Genomic DNA, 27,159 nt, shown 5'->3' on the forward strand with positions numbered 1-27,159 from the left:
ATACTAAGTTACACTGTATATATTTAGTGGTCACCTACATTTGTCACTGCATCCAAAATTTTAAGACAAAAAAATTGAAGTTAAAATTGATTCTACTAATATTAGGTAAATGTTAATGATGTCTCTAAGTAGTAAAAATCTAAGAGTAAAGATATCTCTTAGCAGACCTTTTGCCTTTCACTTACCATAAGCTGTTCCAGGGCCAAACTCAGTCCCTGCATCAATCATATATTGTCCCAAAAGTTCTGGGTTGTTTATACGACTTGGAGCTTTTCTATCCAGTTTCTCATAAACAAATTCTTCTATCCTGGCATCTAGGAAAAAGGTTTAAAATTACCAATGATTTCAAAAAGCTAAGCTATTTGAAAGATTGTTTTGTTCTCCTACTAGACATTTATTACCTTGTAAAATAAACATGAAATTAGTATGCTTTCAAGTATATATCTTAATATATAATTTTTCATTTGCATGTTAAGAGTATTACATAACTCTAAGAAACTTATATTTTAAAAATCTGATAAAATATTTTGGCACAAAAATATTTAAAATAAAGTAAAACTATTATGAGTATTTTATAGGATTTTAAGTTCCAGAAAGGGTTGGTATTCCTTTAATATCTAGTGAAGTTGCCTTTGCCCCATTCATATACTGTCTAACTTTTAACTTTGAATATATGTACACAATTTTAAAATCAGGGGTTTCCAGCTATAAAAATATGGATATAAGGTACCTAGAAAAATCAAAGAATCACATACTTCTGCCACTATTATTTTGCTTTAGTTTGCTCATATGCTCAATCTCCCTCTTAGAGGCTAAATATTGGGAGTTTAAGGAATGGAACAACAGGATTTGGAATAGTCTACAGAGATCAGCAATATGATTCCTTGGCTTAATTTTATTTAATTATGTTTAAAGTATATAAATATCTGAGCACTCAAAAGATTTTATCATTAAAAATAAGTTTAAAATACAAAAGGTTAAAAGCAATAATAGGAATTAGCATAAATAAAAAGGAAAAAACATCTGTAAGATCTGAATAAACACTTGGTTATCATAATATTTAAGAAATTCACATTTACACTGCTGCCCAACAGTGAGATATTTCAGAGACAAATAAGAAAAAAGTCAAAGTTCCAGACTTTTCAGAAACAATGATTAAACATAAAATTACAATCCAAAAAGAATCTCAGTTAAATAGGTTCCTTCTAAGCACCTCACATAATTCCTCCACAAGTGAAAGTGTCACACAGTACACTGAAAATTTCAAAAATAAGCTGAACCAGTAATAGAAACACCTCAGGAGTTGGCAAAAGTGCTAATTTTCATACATAAAACAGGCTGTTGGAACAATACTCGCTTTTGTGGTAGACTCTGGTGCAGCATCAGAAGAGTTTTTAAGCAGGAATTTAAAAACCTTTCAATTAGTTAAAATCAAAATGAGTCAGTTCAAAACACAGCCACTGAGAAGATATTAACTTAATTGCAGAACTTCATTTTCTGACGTGAGAGTGATTCTTATCTTTGCCATCTATCTATTTGGTCAAAAATTTAAAGTTGAATCCCATGTTGATTTCATTCAGTTAAAAAAAATTGGTATATTTTAAATAAATGTTTCATTTCAATAGGGCATTAAAAGGTCATCATAAAATCTTAACAAAAAATGCAGGCAATTCTGCTATAATACAATGTATATTTCTGAAAAATCCTAGGATCTGAAAAATCATGCACTAAAAGTAACATGGCTTACAGGAAAAAGAAGGTTGGGTCTGACTACTCAAAATCTGTGTAACTTTATAATGAGAGCATAAATAAAACACACAAAAAATTCTGTTACTACTTTAGACTTAAAACACTAATGTAAAACTGTATATGAGCCATTGTAACTCCCTTCTACCGACATCATTCCCGTTTACCAGTTGAGTGTGAGCTTATTTGCCAATCACAAAAACATGTTGTAGAACAGACTATATTATTTAAGGAACTATGGATAGAGCAAGAAACAAGAAGAAAAATGTCTACTACTTTCTTTTCTCTTTCTTTCTTTTTTTTTAAGATACCATGGTATATTATTTAAGTAGCCTTAAATGAATAAGAAATAACACATAGTGTCCAAAAACAACAGGCCTCACTCAAAGTGTAAAAGGACTATTTTAAAAAGTCACCACAATTTAACTAAAATAGCACAGTATTACTAATATTTTGTATAGTGCTTGAGGTTTACGTAATAGCAACAAAGTTTAAAGCTTGGAACTTTAAATTAGTAACAAAGTAAGTTTATGGCATTTCACAACATGGTCACAATAACACTGGGGAAAAGGGGAAGGAAAGCAGGCATTGTTATTGCTGTTTTTGTCCTTCAGTTTTGATCTGTAAACCTCAGGGTGTCAACACACCTGGTTCTAGTTCAAGTTCCACTTCTAATTAGCTATGCTACACTGAACAAAACGCTAACTTGTGAGTTTCAATTAAAACAATTATTATGCACCTTATTTGCCACATTATTGACTTAGGTGATCTGAAAAGCTTTATGGTGGTGTCTGAAAATCAAACGGAATAATTTATGTAAAAATGTAAAACTTAACATAAACATAAATAATTGGTAACTACTTAAGTTTCTATATAATTTGCCCTTAATTACTAGGGACAATTCTCCCCTGGATGAGAAAGGGATTAATTTATCTACACAGGCTTTCATAACTCTTAAAATTCAAACTCACTGCCTGAAATTGAGTTTTCAAGAGGATTCTACAGAGGCCTGAAAAATGTTACTTGTCAGTTTGTTAGAGGGTATACAATGACATGTTTATCACCCTCTTCTTCACCAAAAGCACACACACAAAATAATTATAGACCCCAAAGCCATAACCACAAAATGTTTTCCAAGAGCCATTAAAACTTTTTTTAAAAAACATTAAAAAAAAACCTATTAACAGTACTTTTTAATAAAATTAGTCAATAATGGAGACAAAAGGTAAAAAATTTCTTACTTGGATTTGGCTGCAATAACACTTCAGTTTGTTTCATTATTTTTTCTGTCCATATTTTGGTACATTCAGCTTTGCTAAGGAGGTTCTCTAAGTGAGCATCCAATTCTGTCTTCTCTGCCTGGCCAAGCTTTTCTTCTGTGAACTGTTATTGATTATACAGTTAAAAAAAAAGTTAAATATACCCCCAACACATTTTAGGAATCTGTATTAAAAAGAAAACTCAAATCCAAACAATCCCGGGCATACAAATAATTGTCTGTAAACTGTTGTATATGAATGCTCCTTTTTGCCCCTCTGGTAATTTATCCATACCTCTTTTGTGGCACTTAGGATAATCCTATTCCATAGTTAACACATATCCTTAGTTCTGCTGAAATGTATGGTGTGAATGCTATAGAAAATCTAGCATACTGTCCTATATATAAAGTATATAAATATTTCTTACATTATAAAGGTAGGATAACATAGTGGTAAGGAGTAAAAGTTTTGAGCCAGCTGGATCTGAATTCAAATCCTGACTGCACTGCTAACTGTGTGACCTGAGCAAGCTTTTGAATATTTTTTCCTTAGGTATCTTCCATCGCAAAAGAGACAATACATATATTACGGTGTTTTAAGAATTAAGTAAAGGTATGTATGTAAATCACTTTGTTCAGTGCCTGATAATTATTATTTTGAATTTAAAAAGGGCTATTTATGTTTAACGTGGCTTTGTATCATTGGCACTTTAATCGCACCTAGTGAGATAGGCTTTTATGGGATGTTCTGGGAAACTATCATTTAAGTTGTTTCTTCAAAATATGTTCCAGCAACTGATTTATGGACTAACTTTTGGAACATATCCTATTCATACTACTGAAGCATCTTTTAAAGATCATAAATGTAGTTAAATATACTCACAACATATCAGTTTTTATTATCCTTAGTGGTTTTTGAGGAAAGGCAGCATTGCCCATACAATAACAAAGAGGTAAAAGTATTTCTGTGTAGATTTTATAGAGACTTCTGGACACTTTTAATTAAATACTAGAAGCAATGACTCAGGCTGTTTATCATGCATAATTTTCCTCTAGAATATGTGGTTTCCCATCATAACACAGGTATATCACTAGCACTAATTCTATACTCATTAGTCATGACTTATTTCTGGAAAACAAAATAGAATGTTCACCTTTAAAATATCTTCTGCAGCTCCATTTTTCTGAACTTTATTATCTGTTTCTTTCAGCATCCTTCTTGGTCTAATACTTTCAATTGATTATCAGTTAGCACTTATAGCTTTCAGAATGTTTTTCTTAGACTTCTGGTACACCCCCACTAAAGGTTTTATTCAAGGCCTAGAAATAGCTTCAATAGCTTTTGTAAAGCTTTAGGTCTTTTAAAGACTGGCCTGGAGCCAAACCCTGACCCAATGGGTGGAACTGAGAATAGTAGTTCCAAAGCTATTGCCTAAGCCTGTAAACTTGCAGTGTACTGTAACCAAGGACAGGAGAGGCATTGGGAAAAAGATCAAAACTCTGACCCCAAGGTCAGCTGGATAACTATGCAATCTAATTCTTAAGAGAGAATGCTGATATTCTTTACAGATCCCTGAAGATTCTAAGCTGTAGACCTGCCAAAGGTATACATTAGAATTTTAGAGGTTCCAAGTCTAACCTCCCTTGGTTAAATAGATTATTTCCCAGATAATGCGAGTAGTTCACCCAAGTGAACATCATCTATAAAGGATGATCTACCAGTAGAGAAAAATTCTCCACTTAGCTCCTTAGTAAGCAAGTATATCTATTTTGTTTGTTCATTCCATTCATTCCTTCAACAAATATTTATTAAGCACCTACATATGTGCTAGGCATTATTCTAAGCACATGGATTTCAGAAGCCAAAAAACAGACAAGGTTTCTGCTCTAAGGAAGCTTACATATTAATGGAGAAGACAGACAACAAACAAGTAATTTGACAATAAGGATACAAAGATAAAAAGATGGTGGACAGAGGACCAACACAGATGGTCCCATTGTTTCTTGATCCAGTGACTGAATGATTAACTGAGTGAATTTATGGAACCCTTAAGTATGAGTGAGATAGTTTGATTATAGAAAGCCTGTTCAGAAAATAGTTCTGTAGGAAGAACCACATGAGCAATTTATTTAAGTACCAGTAATAAATTCTGATGTTTACTTGCATTTTCTGAGAGTAAAAAGCAATTGCTGTGCATTTTGTATCATGTACTCAAAAACATCTTGTTACACAGGTAAGAATCATAAATTTAGTGATGAAGAAATTGAGGCTCAGGATGGTTTAAAATTTTGCCCTAAGATGTCAGTGCTGGGATTCAATCTTGTATCTGTTTGAATCATAGTCTTATTATATACTATGCTATCCTTCCAGTAAAATACTTGCTGATTTCAAGCAATTAATATTTTCTATCACCATTACCTAAACACACCTTGTGCTTCTCTGTCCCTCTTTCTTTGTTCATAGCACTCTGATGAGCTGTATCCTATAGCCCACCTCTGCTTCCTGCCTGATATTCAATCATTATCAAATTAAGGATAATAACTTCAATCCTACCTAAAATAAACAATAAAAGGGTGGGAGGGGACATAAGAACATTTCTAATGTTATATATTTAAGTTGAAATCATAAATTTAAATTTTATTATTTCAATGTGTAATTGTAAAAGATATATTTCCCATGATTTTATCACTATGGGGATTTAAAGGTTTTTTCCATTGTTAATCACAAGGTATGATATATTAGGTTAACGAACTAGTACAACACTTAATACATAAATTTTCCTCTAAACTACAGAAATGATGAGTTATATCAACTAAATTAAGGAGAATTATTAATCAAAGATATTTGTGGAGAATACATACTTTTTCTTCAACTGTATGTGAGATATATATTTAGCATATGACATGGTTCTTGCCCTCAAGGATTTTATGATCTTAACAATATTGCTTAAACACAAACATAAAATTATGATATCTTTGTCAGAAGAACAAAAGACTTATTCTTTCTTTAAAAAAAAAGACCCCTTTCCTAATTGCCAAAAATTTTAAATTTTACCCTAAAAATTTTAGTTTTCAACATCTTTAAGTCCAAAATCATTACTGACTTTGTAGTCAATTAGTGCTGATAGTTGTTCATTATAAACTGCATTTGATTTTAAGCATATATATATATATATTTTTTCTTTTTGCGGTACGCGGGCCTCTCACTGTTGTGGCCTCTCCGGTTGTGGAGCACAGGCTCCAGACACGCAGACTCAGCGGCCACGGCTCACGGGCCTAGCTGCTCTGCGGCATGTGGGATCTTCCCAGACCAGGGCACGAACCCGCGTCCCCTACATCGGCAGGCAGACTCTCAACCACTGCGCCACCAGGTAAGCCCTTAAGCATGTATTTCAATGCATGTATAGCACTACCATTTAATAATTAAAAACTTCTGTGAAAACAAGCTACGATGAATGTCAGAATGCAAAAAAGTCATAGAAATCCAAACCCAATGTTCTCTAAAGTGTAATTTGATGTACTATTCTTTCATAACATTTCATTAGTAACCCAGTAAAATGACCTGAGAAAAGAAAGGTTAATCCACTCTTTATATATTTTCTCTAAACATTGCTTTAAGAAAAAGATTGTCTTTGAGTCAGCCACATTATGCCAGGCACTGCAATCCTTCCTTTACTACAGGATAGACATGCAGGCTACAGTATGAAATAAGAAGCCTGGATTCCATGCCCTGATTTACTAGAGAGAATAAAGGACTACAAGTAAAAAGTCTGTGTGATCAAAGACATCTATTTAATATAAACTCTAACCATCAATTCTTTGATTGGGTAAAGTAATAGTTTAAAAGTATTCTAAACTTCTTCGGGGCAAACGTATAACACAAACTCTGAATATATTAGTAAACTGTAAAGTAGATTCTCCTCAACTGGTTCTCAATTTTGGCTGCTCTTTGGAATTGGGGGAGCTTTCAAAAATACTGATGCTGAATCCAATTCCAAGGATTCTAATTTAACTGGACTGAGGTGCAGGCTGTAAAGATTCCTTGGGTAATTTTAAGTGTAGCTAAGACGAGAACTACTGTTCTAAGCTCATACACAATTATTTTAATATCAGGTTAACAAAACATGTTCTATCTAGCTGTTTACTAAATTAATGCCAACAGCACCAAAGGGTGTGAACACAGTTTTGGGTAACACTAAAGGTGAAGAGTTTTTACAGAATGAGAAAATGTATGGCCTTTGAATGGGATATATTTATTAGAATTTCAGAGACATGGTGAAGTTACTGCAATTTAAATTCTATAAAAGAAATGGAATTTCAGGAGGACCTGAGAGTGAGTGGAATTGCATCCAGACAGGATCCGACAGGAGCTGGTGGAGGCCAGCATCATAATTCACCTTTACATCTCCAGCTTAGATACACTATTGTGCTTGTTAAATTAAATGGGAAATAAAGGCCAAACCCGCAACTAAAGTTTAAAGACCTCTTCCCCCCCAGAAAATAGCTGGTGTTCATGAAGTTCATAGTGTAACTTTAGGAGTCAGTTCAAAGAAAACGTTAGAAAATTAAAATGAACCCCCTTCCCTCAGTAATTTAATTTGAAAATATTTTTTTAGAGACTATATATCATTTTAACAATGGTGAGCAAAGTTTTTCTTCAATATCAATTCTGAATTAAAAATGCGCCCACTTGAAAGATTTATCAAATGAAGAACAGTAATTCACAAAATGGCTATTTACTACAAAGAATATTTAATTATGATAAATTGAGAGTAGATTATGAAGTCCTTGAGGGCAGCAACTGGCTCTCATTCATTTTTGTATCCTTCAATACCAAGCACCTAGGAGATACTCAATAAATATAGGTTCAATTAACGAGTCTGTTTCAGACTAGCATTAATCAACTTCAAGGTCAGCAGATATAATGTTAGAAAAATACTAAAAAAATAATTATTTAACATGCTAAATGATTCAAAGAGTAAACTTTGCATACGGATACTACTTTATTGGCTAAAATGACATAAAAATTAAAACAAAAACCAAACAGAAAACCATATTGGATATTGTGAGAGGGGAATAAGAAAGAGAGTTGGGGACTTCCCTGGTGCCACAGTGGTAGAGAATCCACCTGCCAATGCAGGGGACATGGGTTCGAGCCCTGGTCCGGGAAGATCTCACGTGCCTTGTAGCAACTAAGCTGTGCGCCACAACTTCTGAGCCTGTGCTCTAGAGCCCACAGGCCACAACTACTGAAGCCCGCGTGCCGAGAGCCCGTGCTCCACAACAAGAGAAGCCACCGCAGTGAGAAGCCTGCGCACTGCAAGGAAGAGTAGCTCCCACTCGCCGCAACTAGAGGAAGCCCACGCGCAGCGACGAAGACCCCAAACAGCCAAAAATAAATAAATAAATAATAAATTTATTAAAAAAAGAGTTGATTCCTTTAGACATACAATCTTATTAATGATGCGAAAGCCACAGAGTGACAGAATTTCAGAGTTCTAAGAGACCTTAACATAATAATTCATTACAAGAAAAATGCCACATGATCATACAAAATTGAAAAATGACACAGGAATTGACATAGGAATTCACATCAAGATTCTGTGGTCTGAGATGGACTTGAAGTTATATCTTGAGGTAAGGAAAGGCCACAGAAAGGGAGCAGAGAGCATTCAAGATGAGTTTAACTGTATGAACAAAAATCTAGAGTTAGAAAAGTACAAGATATTTTTGAAATTAAAAAAATAATTTGATAGGAGTAAAGTATTTATATATGAGTAAGAGAAAAGACAAGGCTGGAAGGGAGTATTTAATTCTCAATTAAGGAATCTGGACTGAAAAGGTAGGATTTGAATGGTTTTTAAGACATTAATAAAGTCAACAATTTATCAAGGATATATTACCTGATCCTTTTGTGTTCTACTGAAGGCATCACGAACAACAAAAACACCAAAATGGATTGTTAGGGAATGAATACTCCTATTCATTTATACATTTTACCTTAATATTCTTTTTAAAGTACCGAGGTATATAAACACATTTTAGAAGACTGAGAGTGGAGTAATGGGACACATTTATATGATTTAGTAGTTTGATTTTACTTTTTTTTACAACAGGGAACATGTTTAATTTTTAAGTAAAATGAAAAAATGTATAGCAGCTGTCTAACCAGAGTGGCCTATTCCTTAAGGTATAATTTGATTTGAATAGAATTATTTAGAAATATCAAAGCTAAATTCCATTCCTACTGTTTTTATTGCTTATAATGAGTAACTGGCATAGCTCTTACACTATTCTTAGCATGAAACTTGGCACTTTGGCACTACACTGATGTCAACTCAATTTAGAGTAGGAACTCAGTTATCGACTAAATACAGAAATGAGAAAGTGGTGTTCTGTTGAAAATTGCCACACAGCATTCCAAATTTCACATTACATTTTGGAACCATCCTTTTTTTCCTTACATATTTTATTTTAAAGAATTGTGGGGGCTTCCCTGGTGCCACAGTGGTTAAGAATCTGCCTGTCAATGCAGGGGACATGAGTTCGAGCCTTGGTCTGGGAAGATCCCACATGCTGCGGAGCAATTAAGCCTGTGCGCCACAACTACTGCCTGTGAGCCACAACTACGGAGCCCGCGTGCCACAACTGCTGAAGCCTGTGCGCCTAGAGTCCATGCTCCGCAACAAGAGAAGCCACCGCAATAAGAAGCCCCTGCTTGCCGCAACTAGAGAAAGCCCGGGCGCAGCAACGAAGACCCAATGCAGCCAAAAATAAAATAAAACAAACTTATTAAAAAAATTGTGGAAAATGTCAAACATAAACAAAAGTATAATAGTATAATAAAACCTCATGAACCCATAACCCAGCATCGGCAAGTATCAACCTTCTGCCAATGTTGTTTCAACTACCCATCTTTATTTCTTCTAAAATATTTTAAAGCAATTCTCAGACATGATATAGTTTATACATAAATATTTCAAAATGTACCTCTAACAGATACAGATGTAATATAAAAAGTCACATTAAAGAGCCTGTTCATCCTGAAATTTTTCCCTTCTTAGTAAATGGCTCAAGCCAAAACCTCACAGTCATCCTTGACTCATCTTTCTTTCATACTCCAGAGCCAATATGACATGCAATACTGGTTAGATTCTGAACCTCCCCTGCTATGCTATCATTATTTAAGTCATAACACCTTTTGCCTGTCCTCTGGCCACAGCTCCCTAACTGGTCTCCCTAGCACCCCTGTAACCTCAGATTCTGCACTTGTTGCCTCTGCCTGAAATGCTTTCCCTCCAAAAAAAAAACTGGGAACTGTCACTTCCTTGAGGTCTTTTCAAATTTGATCCTATTAGAAAGGCTTGCCCTTACCATCATGTCTATACAACATGGCAACAACCATCACCCCTGCCCTTAACCTATCCCCTTTGGCCGTCTTCTCCATCACCACCTGATGTATTTACTATTTTGTCTTATCCTGTTAGACTGTAAGCTTCAGGAGGGCGCTGTGTTGATTTTATTCACTTTTGTATCACTTTGTATCACTAGTGTCCAAAATTGTAGTGACACACAGACATGGAGTAGGCACTTAAGTATTTAAGACTGAAAATTATTTGATAACTAACAGATTATAATTTTAAAACTTCTTCCTAGAGAATTTGAAACAATAATTGAAATTCATTTGGGAAGTACATCTTGAGAGCTCTGTCTCAAGATTTTTTAAATCAAGTCTATCAATTATTTAAATCAATTTGTAATATATGTGTCCTATTTCAGCAGTGCAGATTATGCACCTTGAAAACATATCTAGATGTTTGTATGTATGTATTTATTTTTATTTATTTACTTATGGCCCCGCGGCGTGGCATGCGGGATCTTAGTTCCCCCACCAGGGATCTAACCCCTGCAGTGCAAGCCAGGAGTCTTAACCACTGGACCACCAGATAAGTCCCTCTAGCTGTATTTAAAAGAGTGGCATTACTTAGTGTCAAATCTGCATTCAGCATCTAGAATCACATGGAATCAGCACTAAAACAACACCAAAGCTCACGATATAGGCAGCCATTATCTTGCTCTAGTTCTATGATTCTTTGCCAAAAATAGTGCAATGTAAGATCAATCAACTATGCCAATAAAACCGGGGTAAAGGAGATAAGGAAAGCAGTGATGCAATACAAATGATTTATTTCAGTATCAATTTGGTATGTTATATTAGAAAACTATTTTTGTTTTCTCTTTACAAAAGAGAATGTTGTTGCTACTATGTCTATGCCATCAACTTAAACACCAGACTGTTTACAACCCATGTTGTGGTGAAATTTACATCTGTTCGTAGATTTAACTGAGTTGGCATAATGTGGGTGATGACTGTAGAAAACTGTCCAAGTTCCCTAGTACTGACACTTCCTTGATTTCTGAATACCGCGAGACGGTCAACTTTTCCCCTTAAAGTGTATTTGAAAAATGTCCCTGTGACTATAAGCACAACATCAATCTTCCCTTTCTCTCGCACTGCCCTACTGTCAGTGCTTCCCATTTCCAAAATGAGTGGGAACCCCCCTAACTCAGTGGCCCTGGCAAAGTCTGGACGCCAACTGGGGATCTCCATTTATCCCGCGGACTGCCAAGCCCAGGGACCGGACGGGGTGAGAGAGGGCTGCAGGGAACTGTGCTGGCAGCTCTCTGGGTTGAGGGGCAAGGAAAGGAAACTTCCTTCTTGGACTCGGCGAGGAGAGTGAGAAAGACGAAATGAAAGAGTGGGGATGGTTCAAGAACGGTCTCTGTTACGCCGCGGACTCGCAAGGCCTCCGCCAGCCCCGGGAGGGAGGTCACACGAGCACCGGCGTCGTGAGGTCAGAAAGGCGGGTGGTGCTGTGCCTCGGCCCGAAGCCAAAATCAAGGCGACCTCCAGAGGAGGGAGGAAGCTCCGGGCCCCGTCCCCACTCCGCCTCGCTTCCCCGGGAGCGGCGGCTGGGCAGGAGCGGGGAGGAAAACGGCCGCAGGGCCCAGAGGGGCACCAGGCCGCGCCCATCACCCGGGCCTCCGGCCGCAGCAGGCCCGCCGGGCGGTCGGCGAAGCCCGGTGCGGAGGGCGCGGCCGCCTCGGGCGAACCCTCCCTGGCCCCTTCGGGAGTCGCCACCCCTTCTTCCCGCCGCGGTACCTGAACTGCACGACTGAGGAAGGTGCCCGCGTCGGCCGCCAGCTTCTTCACGTTGAAGTCCATGATGTTCATCCTGGGAGGAAGCCGGGCGGAGCTGCCGGCTGGCCTAGCGGGGAGGCTGAGGCGCCGCGGCCGGGCTGGGGCGCCGGGCGAGTGTCGGGGTCAGACGTGGTAGGTGGAGGGAGGCGGCGCCAGTCCCGCCGCCGCAGCTGTCGTTTCCGTGAAGGGGGAGAGAGAGGGTGGGGCGAGGGGAGAGAACTAGCGCCTCGGAGCCGGCCGCGCGCCCAGGCGGCGGCGGCGGCGGCCGAGACACAGGGCCTGTCCTGCCCGGAGTGCTGCCACTAACGTCGGCAAGGGCCGCGGTGGGCCTGCCGAGGACTACCGGGCAACCCGGCCGTGAAAGTCCGGGTCCCGAACGTAGAAAAAGAGCGCGGGCCGCGGGGCGGAGCCTTTGTAGAGGTTCTCGCGGGAACAGCGACCCCTTCAGGATCGCCGCGGGGCGCGCCGGGAGCTTGGCCAGTTCCGCCTCGGGGAGGGTCGTGTTCGTTGTCAGGTGCGCGCCGCTGGGCGGCTGAGGCGCTGCGTGTTTGCAATTAAGCCCCTGAGAACCAAGAGCAGAGACAACCCAAATACCCCCTTTTTGTTTTAAGTGAAAATGTGGAAGTTGTAGCATAAAATTACAGTATCTGTGAAATTAGAACCCCCAGCTCCCTGTCATCTTGTAGCACCCGCGCCCCGCTGGTCCCTGACGCCTGGATGGCACTTGGCGAACGTTTGCAGTATAGGGTCGAATTTAATGTCCCCACCGAGCCTGTTGTTCATTCATTCAGCATTATTGAATATCTGCCGTGTACCAGGATTGAATCATGTGCTGGAGATACCACGCTGAACAAGACTGTCCCTGCCCTCAGGAAGCTCTCAGTTCGGTTACGTGACAACCTTCAGAGACACCCCCTTCCCCCTGCTCCAGTTTTGTTTCTATTTGCTGCCACAAGGATTTTGTGACTGCCTAACGTGCTGGATTACAAGATCAACACTAGGTGCATACTTGGTGCGAAATACGGTGCCCAGGACACCAAGTGCCGGGTGGAGAACGTATAAGATGGTGAGTGAGATAGAATAACCCTTAACTATTCAGCGAGGTGAATTTTAATAACTAATGAAAATATGATGTGAATTTTAATAACTAATGAGAATATGATGTGAAATCTGTTCAAAACCCGGTAATTCCAAATGGCTTCTAAAGCAGTCTTCAGGATACAGCCTATGCTTGAACTAATTTAAAACAGGTGCAAGAACGGAGGGAGAGACATTAGTATTTCAAGAGTAAAAAAAAGCTGTATGTATTTTCTGTCTCTGTGCCTTTGTGTTACCATAGGACTGGAAAAATGCAGGCCCGGCAGGCAATGAAATGAGCTAACATTCATGCTTCAGTGTTGTACTGAAGCAGCGGTAACAGCAGTAGGAGCTATGTTAAAGGCACAAAGATTAGTTCCTAAGGGTATTATAAGGAACAGCAGATAACATAAATACTTGTGTTCTTTGTGATGGTGACAGAAGCAACCATTTCTTTCTAAGGTAACTACGAAAGGAAGAGTCGACTCCATCTTCTCATTTTTCCAGAAATATGGAAAAGGAAATATGTAATCAGTAATTTGTTCTTTACTGTCCATTTTAGATTTTTATGTGGAAAGCATTTTATCTCCAGATGTCTGTCTTCACAAGTATATTTGTCATAATCTATGTCTGTTTCTACAAAAGGAACACAACAGCGCCTTCACCATTAGAGGAAAAAACTCTGGATCCTCTTCCTCAAACTTGTAGATCTCCTGATTTGAAAAAAAATCTTCACTTGTTCCTGTTGAGCCCTCTATAGCTGTAATACTGATTCTTTTGTTTCACTGACAAATTCATAAGACTAGTGTGTTGTCTCTATTTCCTTACCATCTTAGAATTTCCTGCCTAGTTTCATGCAGTTGATTTCCACTTCTGTAACTATACCTAAACAGCATTCCTGAGGTTGCCAGTTATCTTCCTGATAAATCAAACGGCCTTTTCTCAGACTTCCACAGTGACTCTACCCAGCTCCTTCCCACAACACACCTCTTTCCAGGGCCTTATTGTTTCCTGGTTTCCCTGCTACCTCCTGGACTTTTTCACTCTATTTTGCTGGCACTTCTGATGACTTTACTGTAAGTATTCCTTAAAGCTCAATGTTTAGTACTTATTTATTGTTGTTGTTTTCTTTGATTAGTTTTTTAATTGAAACTTCAGTTATACTACTTCATTCTTTCATTCATTCATTTAGTAAATATTTTTTGAACATCTGTGTGCCACATGGCATTGTTCTTATGACTGGGAATATAGCAGGCAACAAGACAGACAGCGCTTGCTCTCATGGGAGTTTATAACTAATCCCGTAAAACAGAAATTGAATAAGTAGTCATAAGTATGATAAAATGCCTAGGGGAGTCCAGAGTGCTCTTAAATGTTCACCTCCAGCCTGTACCTAGTAACCTGAATTTTAATTTGGAGGCTTGGTCTTTCTGTAAGTGTTCCAGATCACCTTTTAAGTCTTTCTTTTTCTGTCCGCCGTACTAACTTCTTATTCCAATAGTTCAAGGTATTAGGAAAGCAGTCTTTTAAAGTTCATATAAAGTGCTGAATATCTGAAATTATCCCCGAAGTTTTTAGCTTAAAAAATAAACAAAATTTTTATAAAAATGGCATTTTAGGTAGTATATATTTTAATGTTTTTTTTTTGTAGTGGCTGACAAAGTGTTCATTACCTTATGTTTAGACCAATGACATCGAAAGTGGAGGTATGTAAACTTCATGGGTGTGCAAGATGATGCACTGGGGCACATAAAGATATATTAGAAGTTTGGCTTGCGTTTACTTTTATCTAATAAATAGAAAAATTTGTTTCATTAATTTTTTAAAAATACGGATTGACACTGGTCTCCCCACCTTGTGTTTATCAGATAGACACACATCACAAACAAACAGTAAATGAAGTATCCTAAGGGAAGAGTTGGAATTCCACAACTTGGAAGAGTTGAAATTAGTACTTTACTTTGATTATGTGCTTCAGCATATGGTTACATAATACATTGTGACTGGTTCCATGTCTTTGCAGATTATATTATCTATCTAGCTTTAACTGAATAAAACTTCACAGTAATGGACAGGTAGCCTAAAGAGTTTTCCCCAAATAAATCATCATTAAAAGTGTTGATACAAGCATAAGCAAACAAGAAATGCCAGAATCAATACTTCTACTTGCTGCATTTATCAGGAAGATTGTTGAAATATGGATTAAAAGATGATAATACTTGGTTCCAGCTTTCAGGGAACTCAGAATCTAGTAGGGGAAACAAACTTGTAAAGCAGTGTGTGAACAGTACCTGTAAAAGCTTGTTTAAGATTGGGCAAGGGTGAGAAAGTGTAGAGGAGGTGGGTATTAAGTTACCAGAATAGGGGAGGTGATAATTAGGACTTCTTGAGCTGACTTTTTTTTTTTAAACATCTTTATTGGAGTATAATTACTTTACAATGGTGTGTTAGTTTCTGCTTTATAACAAAGTGAATCAGTTATACATATACATATGTCCCATATCTCTTCCCTCTTGCATCTCCCTCCCTCCCACCCTCCCTATCCCACCCCTCTAGGTGGTCACAAAGCACCGAGCTGATCTCCCTGTCTTTTGATGGAGTTCATCTGGCAGATTGAGGCATGAGGGTGGGGAGAGATGATCACACTTCCAACTTAGAAATATCAGGTTTTGGGCAGTGTGGATAATGGGTTGGAGAGGGGCAAAGACAGGTAGCAAGAGTGATTAGGTATCTATTGCCATACTCACCCTGTACTCTGCTATCTTTAAATCTTGGATTTGGAAACTTAGTTTTGACCAAAATTCCCCCTCCTTTGATCTCTGACTTCTTTACTCATTTGAGTGTGTTTTCATCATCATCAAGGCCTGCAATCCCATGCCTTGTTTTTATTTGTCCTATTTTTAACTTTCACCAGCACTCTCAGTTCCCTTTATCCTTCTGACCTATCAACCTACCTTCCTGGTTGAATGTTTTCTCTGTGCGTACTCTCAAACTGCCAAGCATCATTAGGGAGAGTTGTACAAACTTGTAGATGGATGCTTGTACCAATGCATGATTGCTAACTTCCACTGAACCTTTACAACTACCTAAAATGCTTCTGCTTCTTCCTAATTAACTCTTTTTCACACACTCTGCAGAGCCTACTGCAAAAGTTTGCCACTCTCCTAAGATGCCTGCCTTATTCTCATATACTCTTATTTTTAGCCTTTGATACTTTTTCTCTGCAGAGAAACTATGAATCATCAAGCTATATGGAGGGAGCTCCTTCAATAAAATTCTCTTATTTCTACCTCTTATCCTTCTCCACACTCCTCCCCCAAATACTGCCAAATATTTCAAAGGAAGTGTCCTAGGTGTTCTCTTCTGATTTGAGCTACTGCTTTCTTAATCTTGGCTGCATATTGGCATCACCTGGAGAGTTTAAGCATCCACTGATGCCTAGATCACAACCCCAGAGCATGGACCGGGCATTGGGGTGCTCAGAAGTTCCCACAGGTGATTCTAATCTGTGGCCAAGGTTGAGAATGTAAGTATCATCCTCTGAGAACTTGGTCTGCCAGTATCTACCCTCTGCCTACAGATACATTACGTTTCTCATCTTCTGGGCAGCAACCATTTCTTGTTCATTTTTATATTTTTATGGTCTACGTTCCTGGCAACATAGTGGATTCTCAAATACTCTTGTTAAATGAATAAAGTAATCAAATAAAGCTGCATACAGTTCTTTTGTGACTCCTCCTCCCCAACCTAAATTTCCAACTACAGATTCAGTATTTCCAGTGCTAAGCCTGTTGTAGTTTACTCTTTCTGAAAGTTACTTTTCTTTTTGGGTTTCCTATAACTTTAAGTTGAATTATATGCACCAAGTCACCTAAGCTAGAAATCTGATCCCCTTTGATTATTTCCTCTTATTTCCCATGTCTCATTGATCGAGTCCTGGCAGTTTTTTTCCTCTGAACTGTTTCTTGTCTTTATCCTCTTTTTTAAAAAATTGAGGTATAATTGACATTTAACATTATATTAGTTTTAAGTGTACGATGTAAAGATTTGCTGTTTGTATACATGTGAAATGATCACCACGATTATTCTAGTTAACATTAGTCACCTTACGTAGTTAAAAAAATTTTTTTTCTTGTGATGAGAACTTCTAAGATCTACTCTCTTAGCAACTTTCAAATATTGAATACAGCATTAGTAACTATAGTCACTAGACTGTATATTACATCCCCAGGACGTGTTTATTTTATCACTGAAGGTTTATATATTTTGACTCCCGCCACCTATTTCTTCTTGTCTCTTTCCCCCTCTGGCAACCACCAATCAGTTCTTTGTATCTATGAGCTAGTTTCTTTTGTTTTTATTTCTGTTTAGATTCCACATATAAGTGAGATCATATACTATTTGTCTTTGTCTGACTTACTTCACTTAGCATAATACCCTCAGGATCCATCCATGTTGTTGGAAATGGCAAGATTTCATTCTTTTTATGGCTACATAATAGTCCATTGTGTATATATACCACATTTTCTTTATCCTTTCATCCATTGATGGACACTTAGGTGGTTTCTATATCTTGGCTATGGTAAATAATGCTGTAATGAACATGGGGGTGCAGATATCTTTTTGAGTTAGTGTTTTTGTTTTCTTCAGATAAATACTGAGAAGTGGAATTGCTAGGTCATATGGTAATTCTATTTTTATGTTTTTGAGGAATCGCCTTACTGCTTTCCATAGTGACTGCACCAATTTACATTCCTACTAACAGTGCATGTCCCTTTTTTCCACGTCCTCACCAATACCTGCTATTTGTTGTCTTTTTGATAATAGCCATCCTGACATGTGTGAGGTAATATTTCACTGTGATTTTGATTTGAATTTCCCTGATGATTAGTGATGTTGAGCATCTTTTCATGTACCTGATGGCCATCTTTATGTCTTCTTTGGAAAAATGTCTATTCAGATCTTCAGCCCATTTAAAAAATTGGATTTTCTTTTTTTTTGCTGTTGAGTAGTATGAATTCTTTATATATTTCAGATATTAACCCCTCATCAGATATATTACCTGAAAGTATTTTCTCCCACTCAGTAGGTTGCCTTTTCACGTTGTTGGTGTGGTGGTTTCCTTTGCTGTGCAAATGATTTTTAGTTTTATGTAGTTCCATTTGTTTATTTTTGCTTTTGTTGCTTTTGCTTTTGGTGTCAGATTAAAAAAAAAATCTCTGGATATATGCCCAGTAGTGGGATTGCTGGGTCGTATGGTAGTTCTATTTTTACTTTTTTATGGAACCTCCATACTGTTCTCCATAGTGGCTGTATCGGTTTACATTCCCACCAACAGTGCAAGAGGGTTCCCTTTTCTCCACACCCTCTCCAGCATTTATTGTTTGTAGATTTTTTGATGATTCAAAGAGTCATGTACCACAATGTTCATTGAAGCTCTATTTACAATAGCCAGGACATGGAAGCAACCTAAGTGTCCATTGACAGATGAATGGATAAAGAAGATGTGGCACATATATACAATGGAATATTACTCAGCCATAAAAGGAAATTAAATTGAGTTATCTGTAGTGAGGTGGATGGACCTAGAGACTGGTAGTGAGGTGGATGGACCTAGAGACTGTCATAGAATGAAGTAAGTCAGAAAGAGAAAAACAAATACTGTATGCTACACACATATATGGAATCTAAAAAAAAGAAGATTCTGGAGAACCTAGGGGCAAGACAGGAGTAAAGACGCAGATGTAGAGAATGGACTTGAGGACACGGGGAGGGAAAAGGGTAAGCTGGGATGAAGTGAGAGAGTGGCATGGACATATATACACTACCAAATGTAAAATAGATAGCTAGTGGGAAGCAGCCGCATAGCACAGGGAGATCAGCTCAGTGCTTTGTGTTCACCTAGAGGGGTGGGATAGGAAGGGTGGGAGGGAGACACAAGAGGGAGGAGATATGGGGATATATGTATATGTACAGCTGATTATAAAGCAGAAACTAGCACACCATTGTAAAGCAATTATACTCCAATAAAGATGTTAAAAAATAACATTTAAAAAATTAAAAAATTTTTTAAAATTAAAAAATCTCCAAGACTTACCTCAAAGAACTTACCACCTATGTGTTCTTGTTGGAGTTTTATGATTTCAGGCCTTATGTTCAAGTCTTTAATCGATTTTGAGTAAATTTTTGTATGTAGTATAAGATAATGGCCCAATTTCATTCTTTTGCATGTGACTGTCCAATTTTCCCATTACCATTTATTGAAAGAGACCATCTTTTCTCCATTGTATATTCTTGCTTCCTTTGTCATAAATTGACCATATAAATGTAGATTTATTTCTGGGTGGTCTGTTCTGTTTTATTGATATATGTGCCTGTTTTTATGCCAATACTACACTTAAAAAATTATTTTAGCCCTGTAATATAGTTTCAAATCAGGGAGCATGATGCCTCTAGCTTTGTTCTTCATTCTCAAGATTGCTTTGGCTGTTCAGGGTCTTTTATGGTTCCATACAAATTTTAGGATTGTTTGTTTTATTTATGTGAAAAATGTCATTGGAATTTTGATAGGGATTGTGTTGAATCTGTAGATTGCTTTGGGTAGAATGGACATTTTAATGATATTCATTCTTCCAATTCATGAGCATGACATATCTTTCCATTTATTTGTTCCTTCAGTTTTTTCCACTAATATTTTGTAGTTTTAAATATACAGGTCTTTCACCTCCTTGATTAAATTTGTTCCTAGGAATTTTATTATTTTCAATGCTTTCTTCATTTCTCTTTCTGATAGTTCATTATTACTGCATATAAACAAAACAGATTTTTGTATATTGATTTTGTATCATGCAACTCTACTGACTTTATTTGTTCTAACAATTTGTTTTGGTGGAGTCTTTAGGGTTTTCTGTATCATGTGATCTGCAAATAGTGATAGTTTCCTTCTTCCTTTCTAACTTGGATGCCTTTTATTTCTCTCTTCTTGCCAAATTTCTCTGGCTAGGACTTCTAATACTATGTTGAATAAAGTGGAAAGAGTTGGCATCCTTGTCTTGTTCCTAATCTTAAGGGAAATGCTTTTAGCTTTTCATCTTTGAGTATGATGTTAGCTGTGGGCTTCTCATATATGGCCTTTGTTGTGTTGAGGTTTTTTTAAATAAGAAATGGGTGTTGGATATTGTCAAATGCTTTCTCTGCATCTATTGAGATGATCATATGATTTTTATCCTTCATTTTGTTAATGTGGTATATCACGTTGATTGATTTGTGGATATTGAACCATCCTTGCATCCCTGAATAAATCCCACTTGGTCATGGTATATGATCTTTTTAATATATTGTTGAACTCAGTTTGCTAAGATTATATTGAGGATTTTTGCATCTATGTTCACTAGGTATATTGGCTTCTAATTTTCTTTTCTTGTGGTATCCTTGTTGTGAGGTTTTTGATTACTGATTCAATCTCCTTCTAGTAATTAGTCAGTTCAGATTTTCTGTTTCTTCCTGATTCAGTATTGGTAGGTTGCATGTTTCTAGGAATGTGTCCATTTCTTCTAGGTTGTCAAATTTGTTGGCTTATAATTGTTCATAGTGCTCTTTTATGATCCTGTGTATTTCTGTGATATCAGTTGTAATAGCTCTTCTTTCATTTCTGATTTTTTTATTGAGTCCTCTCTTTTGCTTGGTGAGTCTAGCTAAAGGTTTGTGAATTTTATCTTTTCAAAGAACCAACTCTTAGGTTCATTGATCTTTTCTATTGTCTTTTTAGTCTCTATTTTATTTATTTCTGCTCTAATGTTTGTATTTCTTTCTTTTTACTAACTTTGTGCTTCATTTGTTCTTCTTTTTCTGATTCCTTTAAGTGTAAAGACAGTGTTTATTTGAGATTTTTCTTGTTCTTGAGATAGGCCTGTATCACTATGAACTTACTTCTTAGAACTGCTTTTGCTGCATCCCATAGATTTTGGAATGCTATATTTCTATTTTCATTTGTCTCAAGGTATTTTTAATTTTCCCTTTGATTTCTTTGTTGACCCATTTGTTGTTCAGTAGCATGTTGTTTAATCTCCACATATTTGTGATTTTCTAGTTTTCTTCTTGTAATTAATTTCTAGTATATTATTGTGGTTGGAAAAGATGCTTGATATGGTTTCAATCTTAAGTTTAAGATTTGTTTTGTGCTCTAACATATGATCTATCATGGAGAATCTTCCATGTGCACTTGAGAAGAATGTGTATTGTTTCAGGGTAGAATGTTCTGTATGTCTATTATGTACATCTGGTCTAACATGTTATTTAAGGCTGATGTTTTTTAATTTTCAGTCTGGATGATCTATCCATTCATGTAAATGGGGTACTAAAGTCCCCTACCATTGTACTGCAGTCTATTTCTCTCTTTAGGTCTATTAATATTTGTTTTATATATTTAGGTGCTCCTACGTTGGGTGCATAAATGTTGACAAATGTTGTATCTTCTTTTTGGATTGACTTCTTTATCATTATGTAATGCTCTTTGTCTCTTATTATCGTCTTTGTTTTAAAGTCTATTTTGTCTAGTATAAGTATGCTACTCTTTCTTTGGTTTTAATTTTCATAGAATATCTTTTTTCATCTTTTCATTTTCAGGCTGTGTGTGTCCTGACATCTGAAGTGAGTCTCTTGTAGGCAGCATGTATGGGTCTTGCTTTTTTTGGTTTTTTTTTTTTTTTTTTAACCCATTTATCCACTCTATGTCTTTTGATTGGAGAATTAAGTAATTTACATTTAAAGAAATTATTGAAAGGTATGTACTTATTGCCATTTTGTTAATCGTTTTCTGGTTGTTTTGTACTTCCTCTCTGTTCCTTTCTTCTTTGCTCTCTTCTTTTGTGGTTTCATGAGTTTTTAGTGGTATACTTATATTTCTTTATCTCTTTTGTGTATCTACTATATGATTTTGCTTTGTGGTTATCGTGAGGCTTACATATAACAACTTATACCTATAACAGTCTTTCTTAAGTCAGTAACTTAAATTTGATTGCATCTAAAGTTCTCCATTTTTACTCTACTATTTCCCCATTTTATGTTTTTTTTAAATTTTAAACATTTTATTATGAAAATTTCAATCACACACATACTTAGTGAGAACAGTATAATAAATTCCCATATTCCATCACCCAGTGTCAATAATTATCATTTTAACAACCTTTCAACTTTTTTCAAAAATAAGAACTACTTGAGTCATATCTTACAGATATCCTATTCAGTTCCTTGCCTAGTCATTTCTATTCCTTATAGACTTTAAGACACCTCATGTTAATTTCAATAGATTTTCTTATCTCTTACTTCCCTGAGAAGATAGGCTATTCAGTTTGAGATCTGCCATTTTCCCTTCTCTACACTTCAAAATATCTCAGAATTCTGTTCTTCTTTTTTTCTCTATCATTTTTAAAATTTTATTTATTTCTTTATGCAACAGGTTCTTATTAGTCATCAATTTTATACACATCAGTATATATATGTCAATCCCAATCACCCAATTCATCACACCACCCCCCTCACCGCCCTGCTGCCTTCCCCCCTTGGTGTCCTTATGTTTGTTCTCTACATTTGTGTCTCAATTTCTGCCCTGCAGACCGGTTCATCTGTACCATTTTTCTAGGTTCCACATACATGTGTTAATGTACGATATGTGTTTTTCTCTTTCTGACTTACTTCACTCTGTATGACAGTCTCTAGATCCATCCATGTCTGAACAAATGACCCAGTTTTGTTCCTTCTTATGGCTGAGTAATATTCCATTGTATATATGTACCACGTCTTCTTTATCCATTCATCTGTTGATGGGCATTCAGGTTGCTTCCATGACCTGGCTATTGTAAATAGTGCTGCAGTGAACATTGGGGTGCATGTGTCTTTTTGAATTATGGTTTTCTCAGGGTATATGCCCAGTAGTGGGATTGCTGGATAATATGGTAATTCTATTTTTAGTTTTTTAAGGAACCTCCATACTGTTCTCCATAGTGGCTGTATCAATTTACATTCCCACCAACACTGCAAGAGGGTTCCCTTTTTTCCACACCCTCTCCAGCATTTGTTGTTTGTAGATATTCTGGTGATGCCCATACTAACTGCTGTGAGGTGATACCTCATAGTTTTGATTTGCATTTCTCTAATAATTAGTGATGTTGAGCAGCTTTTCATGTGCTTCTTGGCCATCTGTATGTTTTCTTTGGAGAAATGTCTATTTAGATCTTCTGCCCATTTTTGGATTGGGTTGTTTGTTTTTTTAATATTGAGTTGCATGAGCTGTTTATATATTTTGGAGATTAATCCTTTGTCCATGGATTCATTTGCAAATATTTTCTCCTATTCTGAGTGTAGTCTTTTCATCTTGTTTATGGTTTCCTTTGCTGTGCAAAAGTTTTGAAGTTTCATTAGGCCTCATTTGTTTATTTTTGTTTTTATTTCCATTACTCTAGGAAGTGGATCAAAAAAGATCTTGCTGTGATATATGTCAAAGAATGTTCTTTCTATGTTTTCCTCTAAGAGTTTTATAGTGTCTGGTCTTACATTTAGATCTCTAATTCATTTTGAGTTTATTTATGTGTATGGTGTTAGGGAGTGTTCTAATTTCATTCTCTTACATGTAGCTGTCCAGTTTTCCCAGCACCACTTACTGAAGAGACTGTCTTTTCTCCATTGTATATCCTTGCGTCCTTTGTCATAGATTAGTTGACCGTAGGTGCGTGGGTTTATCTCTGGGCTTTCTATCCTGTTCCATTGATGTATATTTCTGTTTTTGTGCCAGTACCTTATTGTCTTAATTACTGTAGCTTTGTGGTATAGTCTGAAGTCAGGGAGTCTGATTCCTCCAGCTCTGCTGTTTTCCCTCAAGACTGCTTTGGCTATTCGGGGTCTTTTTTGTCTCCATACAAATTTTAAGATTTGTTGTTCTACTTCTGTAAAAAATGCTGTTGGTAATTTGATAGGGATTGCATTGAATCTGTAGATTGCTTTGGGTAGTATAGTCATTTCCACAATATTGATTCTTCCAATCCAAGAACATGGTATATCTCTCCACCTGTTGGTATCATCTTTCATTTCTTTCATCAGTGTCTTATAGTTTTCTGCATACAGGCCTATTGTCTCCCTAGGTAGGTTTATTCCTAGGTATTTTATTCTTTTTGTTGCAACTGTAAATGGGAGTGTTTCCTTAATTTCTCTTTCAGATTTTTCATCATTAGTGTATAGGAATGCCAGAGATTTCTGTGTGTTAATTTTATATCCTGCAACTTTACCAAATTCGTTGATTAGCTCTAGTAGTTTTCTGGTGGCATCTTTAGGATTCTCTATGTATAGTATCCTGTCATCTGCAAACAGTGACAGTTTTACTTCTTCTTCTCCAATTTGTATTCCTTTTATTTCTTTCTCTTCTCTGATTGCCATGTCTAGGACTTCCAAAACTATGTTGAATAATAGTGGTGAGAGTGGGCATCCTTGTCTTGTTCCTGATCTTAGAGGAAATGCTTTCAGTTTTTCACCATTGAGAATGATGTTTGCTGTGGGTTTGTCATATAAGGCCTTTATTATGTTGAGGTAGGTTCCCTCTATCCCCACTTTCTAGAGAGTTTTTATCATAAATGGGTGTTGAATTTTGTCAAAAGCTTTTTCTGCATCTGTTGAGATGATCATATGGTTTTTATTCTTCAATTTGTTAATATGGTGTATCACATTGATTGATTTGCATATTTTGAAGAATCCTTGCATAGCTGGGATAAATCCCATTTGATCATGGTGTATGATCCTTTTAATGTGTTGTTGGATTCTGTTTGGCAGTATTTTGTTGAGGATTTTTGAATCTATATTCATCAGTGATATTGGTCTGTAATTTTCTTGTTTTGTAGTATCTTTGTGTGGTTTTGGTATCATGGGATGGTGGCCTCATAGAATGAGTTTGGGAGTGTTCCTTCCTCTGCAATTTTTGGGAAGACTTTGAGAAACATGGGTGTTAGCTCTTCTCTAAATATTTGATAGAATTCACTTGTGAAGCCATCTAGTCCTGGACTTTTGTGTGTTGGAAGATTTTTAATCATAGTTTCAACTTCATTACTTGTGATTGCTCTGTTCATATTTTCTGTTTCTTCCTGGTTCAGTCTTGGAAGGTTATACGTTTCTAAGAATTTGTCCATTTCTTCCAGGTTGTCCATTTAATTGGCATAGAGTTGCTGGTAGTAGTCTCTTAGGAGGCTTTGTATTTCTGTGGTGTCTGTTGTAACTTCTTTTTCTTTTCTATTTTTATTGATTTGAGTCCTCTCCCTCTTTTTCTTGATGAGTTTGGCTAATGGTTTATCAATTTTGTTTATCTTCTCAAAGAGCCAGCTTTTAGTTTTATTGATCCTTGGTGTTGTTTTCTTTGTTTCTATTTCATTTATTTCTGCTCTGATCTTTATGATTTCTTTCCTTCTACTAACTTTGGGTTTTGTTTGTGCTTCTTCCTCTAGTTCCTTTAGGTGTAACGTTAGATTGTTTATTTGAGATTTTTCTTGTTTCTTGAGGTAGGCTTGTATAGCTATAAACTTCCCTCTTAGATGCTTTTGCTGCATCCCATAGGTTTTGGATCATCGTGTTTTCATTGTCATTTGTCTCTAGGTATTTTTTGATTTCCTCTTTGAATTCTTCAGTGATCTCTTGGTTATTTAGTAACGTATTGTTTAGCCTCCATGTGTTTGTGTATTTTATGTTTTTTTCCCTGTAATTCATTTCTAATCTCATAGCGTTGTGGTCAGAAAAGATGCTTGATATGATTTCAATTTTCTTAAATTTATTGAGGCTTGATTTGTGACCCAAGATGTGATCTGTCCTGGAGAATGTTCCATGTACACTTGAGAAGAAAGTATAAAATGCTGTTTTTGGATGGAATGTCCTATAAATATCAATTAAATCTATCTGGTCTATGGTGTGATTTAAAGCTTCTGTTTCCTTTTTTATTTTCACTTTGGATGATCTGTCCATTGGTGTAAGTGAGGTGTTAAAGTCCCCCACTATTTTTGTGTTACTGTCGATTTCCTCTTTTAGACCTGTTAGCAGTTGCCTTATGTATTGAGGTGCTCCTATGTTGGGTGCATATATATTTATAATTGTTATATCTTCTTTTTGGATTGATCCCTTGATCATTATGTCATGTCCTTTCTTGTCTCTTGTAACAATCTTTATTTTAAAGTCTATTATATCTGATATGAGTATTGCTACTCCAGCTTTCTTTTGATTTCCATTTGCATGGAGTATCTTTTTCCATCCCCTGACTTTCAGTCTGTATGTGTCCCTAGGTCTAAAGTGGGGTCTCTTGTAGACAGCATATATAAGGGTCTTGTTTTTGTATCCAGTCAGCAAGCCTGTGTCCTTTGGGTAGAGCATTTAATCCATTCACGTTTAAGGTAATTATCGATATGTATGTTCCTATGACCATTTTCTTAATTGCTTTGGGTTTGTTTGTGTAGGCCCTTTTCTTCTCTTGTGTTTCCCACTTAGAGAAGTTCCTTTGCATTTGTTCTAGAGCTGGTTTGGTGGTGCTGAATTCTCTTAGCTTTTGCTTCTCTGTAAAACTTTTTATTTCTCCATCGAATCTGAATGGGATCCTTGCTGGGTAGAGTAATCTTGGTTGTAGGTTGTTCCCTTTCATCACTTTAAGTATATCATGCCACTCCCTTCTGGCTTGTACAGTTTCTACTGAGAAATCAGCTGTTAACCTTATGGGAGTTCCCTTGTATGTTATTTGTCGTTTTTCCCTTGCTGCTTTCAATAATTTTTCTTTGTCTTTAATTTTTGCCAATTTGATTAATATGAGTTTCGGCATGTTTCTCCTTGGGTTTATCCTGTATAGGACTCTCTGCACTTC

The 27,159-nt window shown here is 36.7% G+C and overlaps 1 protein-coding gene and 1 pseudogene across 6 annotated transcripts in view; one reads left to right on the top strand and one right to left on the bottom strand.

Moving 5' to 3' along the window:
- The window catches only part of SH3GLB1 (SH3 domain containing GRB2 like, endophilin B1), a 38,764-nt gene extending 26,194 nt beyond the window's left edge, over positions 1 to 12,570 (bottom strand). For 2 of the 5 annotated variants that reach the window (XM_089920036.1, XM_089920014.1), the window contains exons 1-3: positions 12,168 to 12,570; positions 2,988 to 3,129; positions 186 to 314 (exon numbers count right to left, since the gene is read on the bottom strand). In XM_089920036.1, coding sequence (XP_089776162.1) covers positions 186 to 314; positions 2,988 to 3,129; positions 12,168 to 12,239 — 343 coding nt within the window. In that variant the 5' untranslated portion in view covers positions 12,240 to 12,570. Of the gene's footprint in view, positions 1 to 185; positions 315 to 2,987; positions 3,130 to 4,158; positions 4,235 to 12,167 lie in introns of all 5 variants that reach the window. The other 3 variants (XM_089920019.1, XM_089920029.1, XM_022580932.3) reach the window with 3 other exon arrangements.
- The window catches only part of LOC115801810 (HIG1 domain family member 1A, mitochondrial pseudogene), a 135,174-nt pseudogene continuing 120,533 nt past the window's right edge, over positions 12,519 to 27,159 (top strand). Inside the window, exon 1 of the transcript XR_016394821.1 lies at positions 12,519 to 13,272. The product of XR_016394821.1 is annotated as an HIG1 domain family member 1A, mitochondrial pseudogene (transcript). The remainder of the gene's footprint in view (positions 13,273 to 27,159) is intronic.

Source organism: Delphinapterus leucas, chromosome 1 (genome assembly GCF_059928025.1).
Source record: "Delphinapterus leucas isolate spDelLeu-1000000601 "Yukka" chromosome 1, BTC_Dleu_Yukka2, whole genome shotgun sequence".
NCBI lineage: Eukaryota > Metazoa > Chordata > Mammalia > Artiodactyla > Monodontidae > Delphinapterus > Delphinapterus leucas.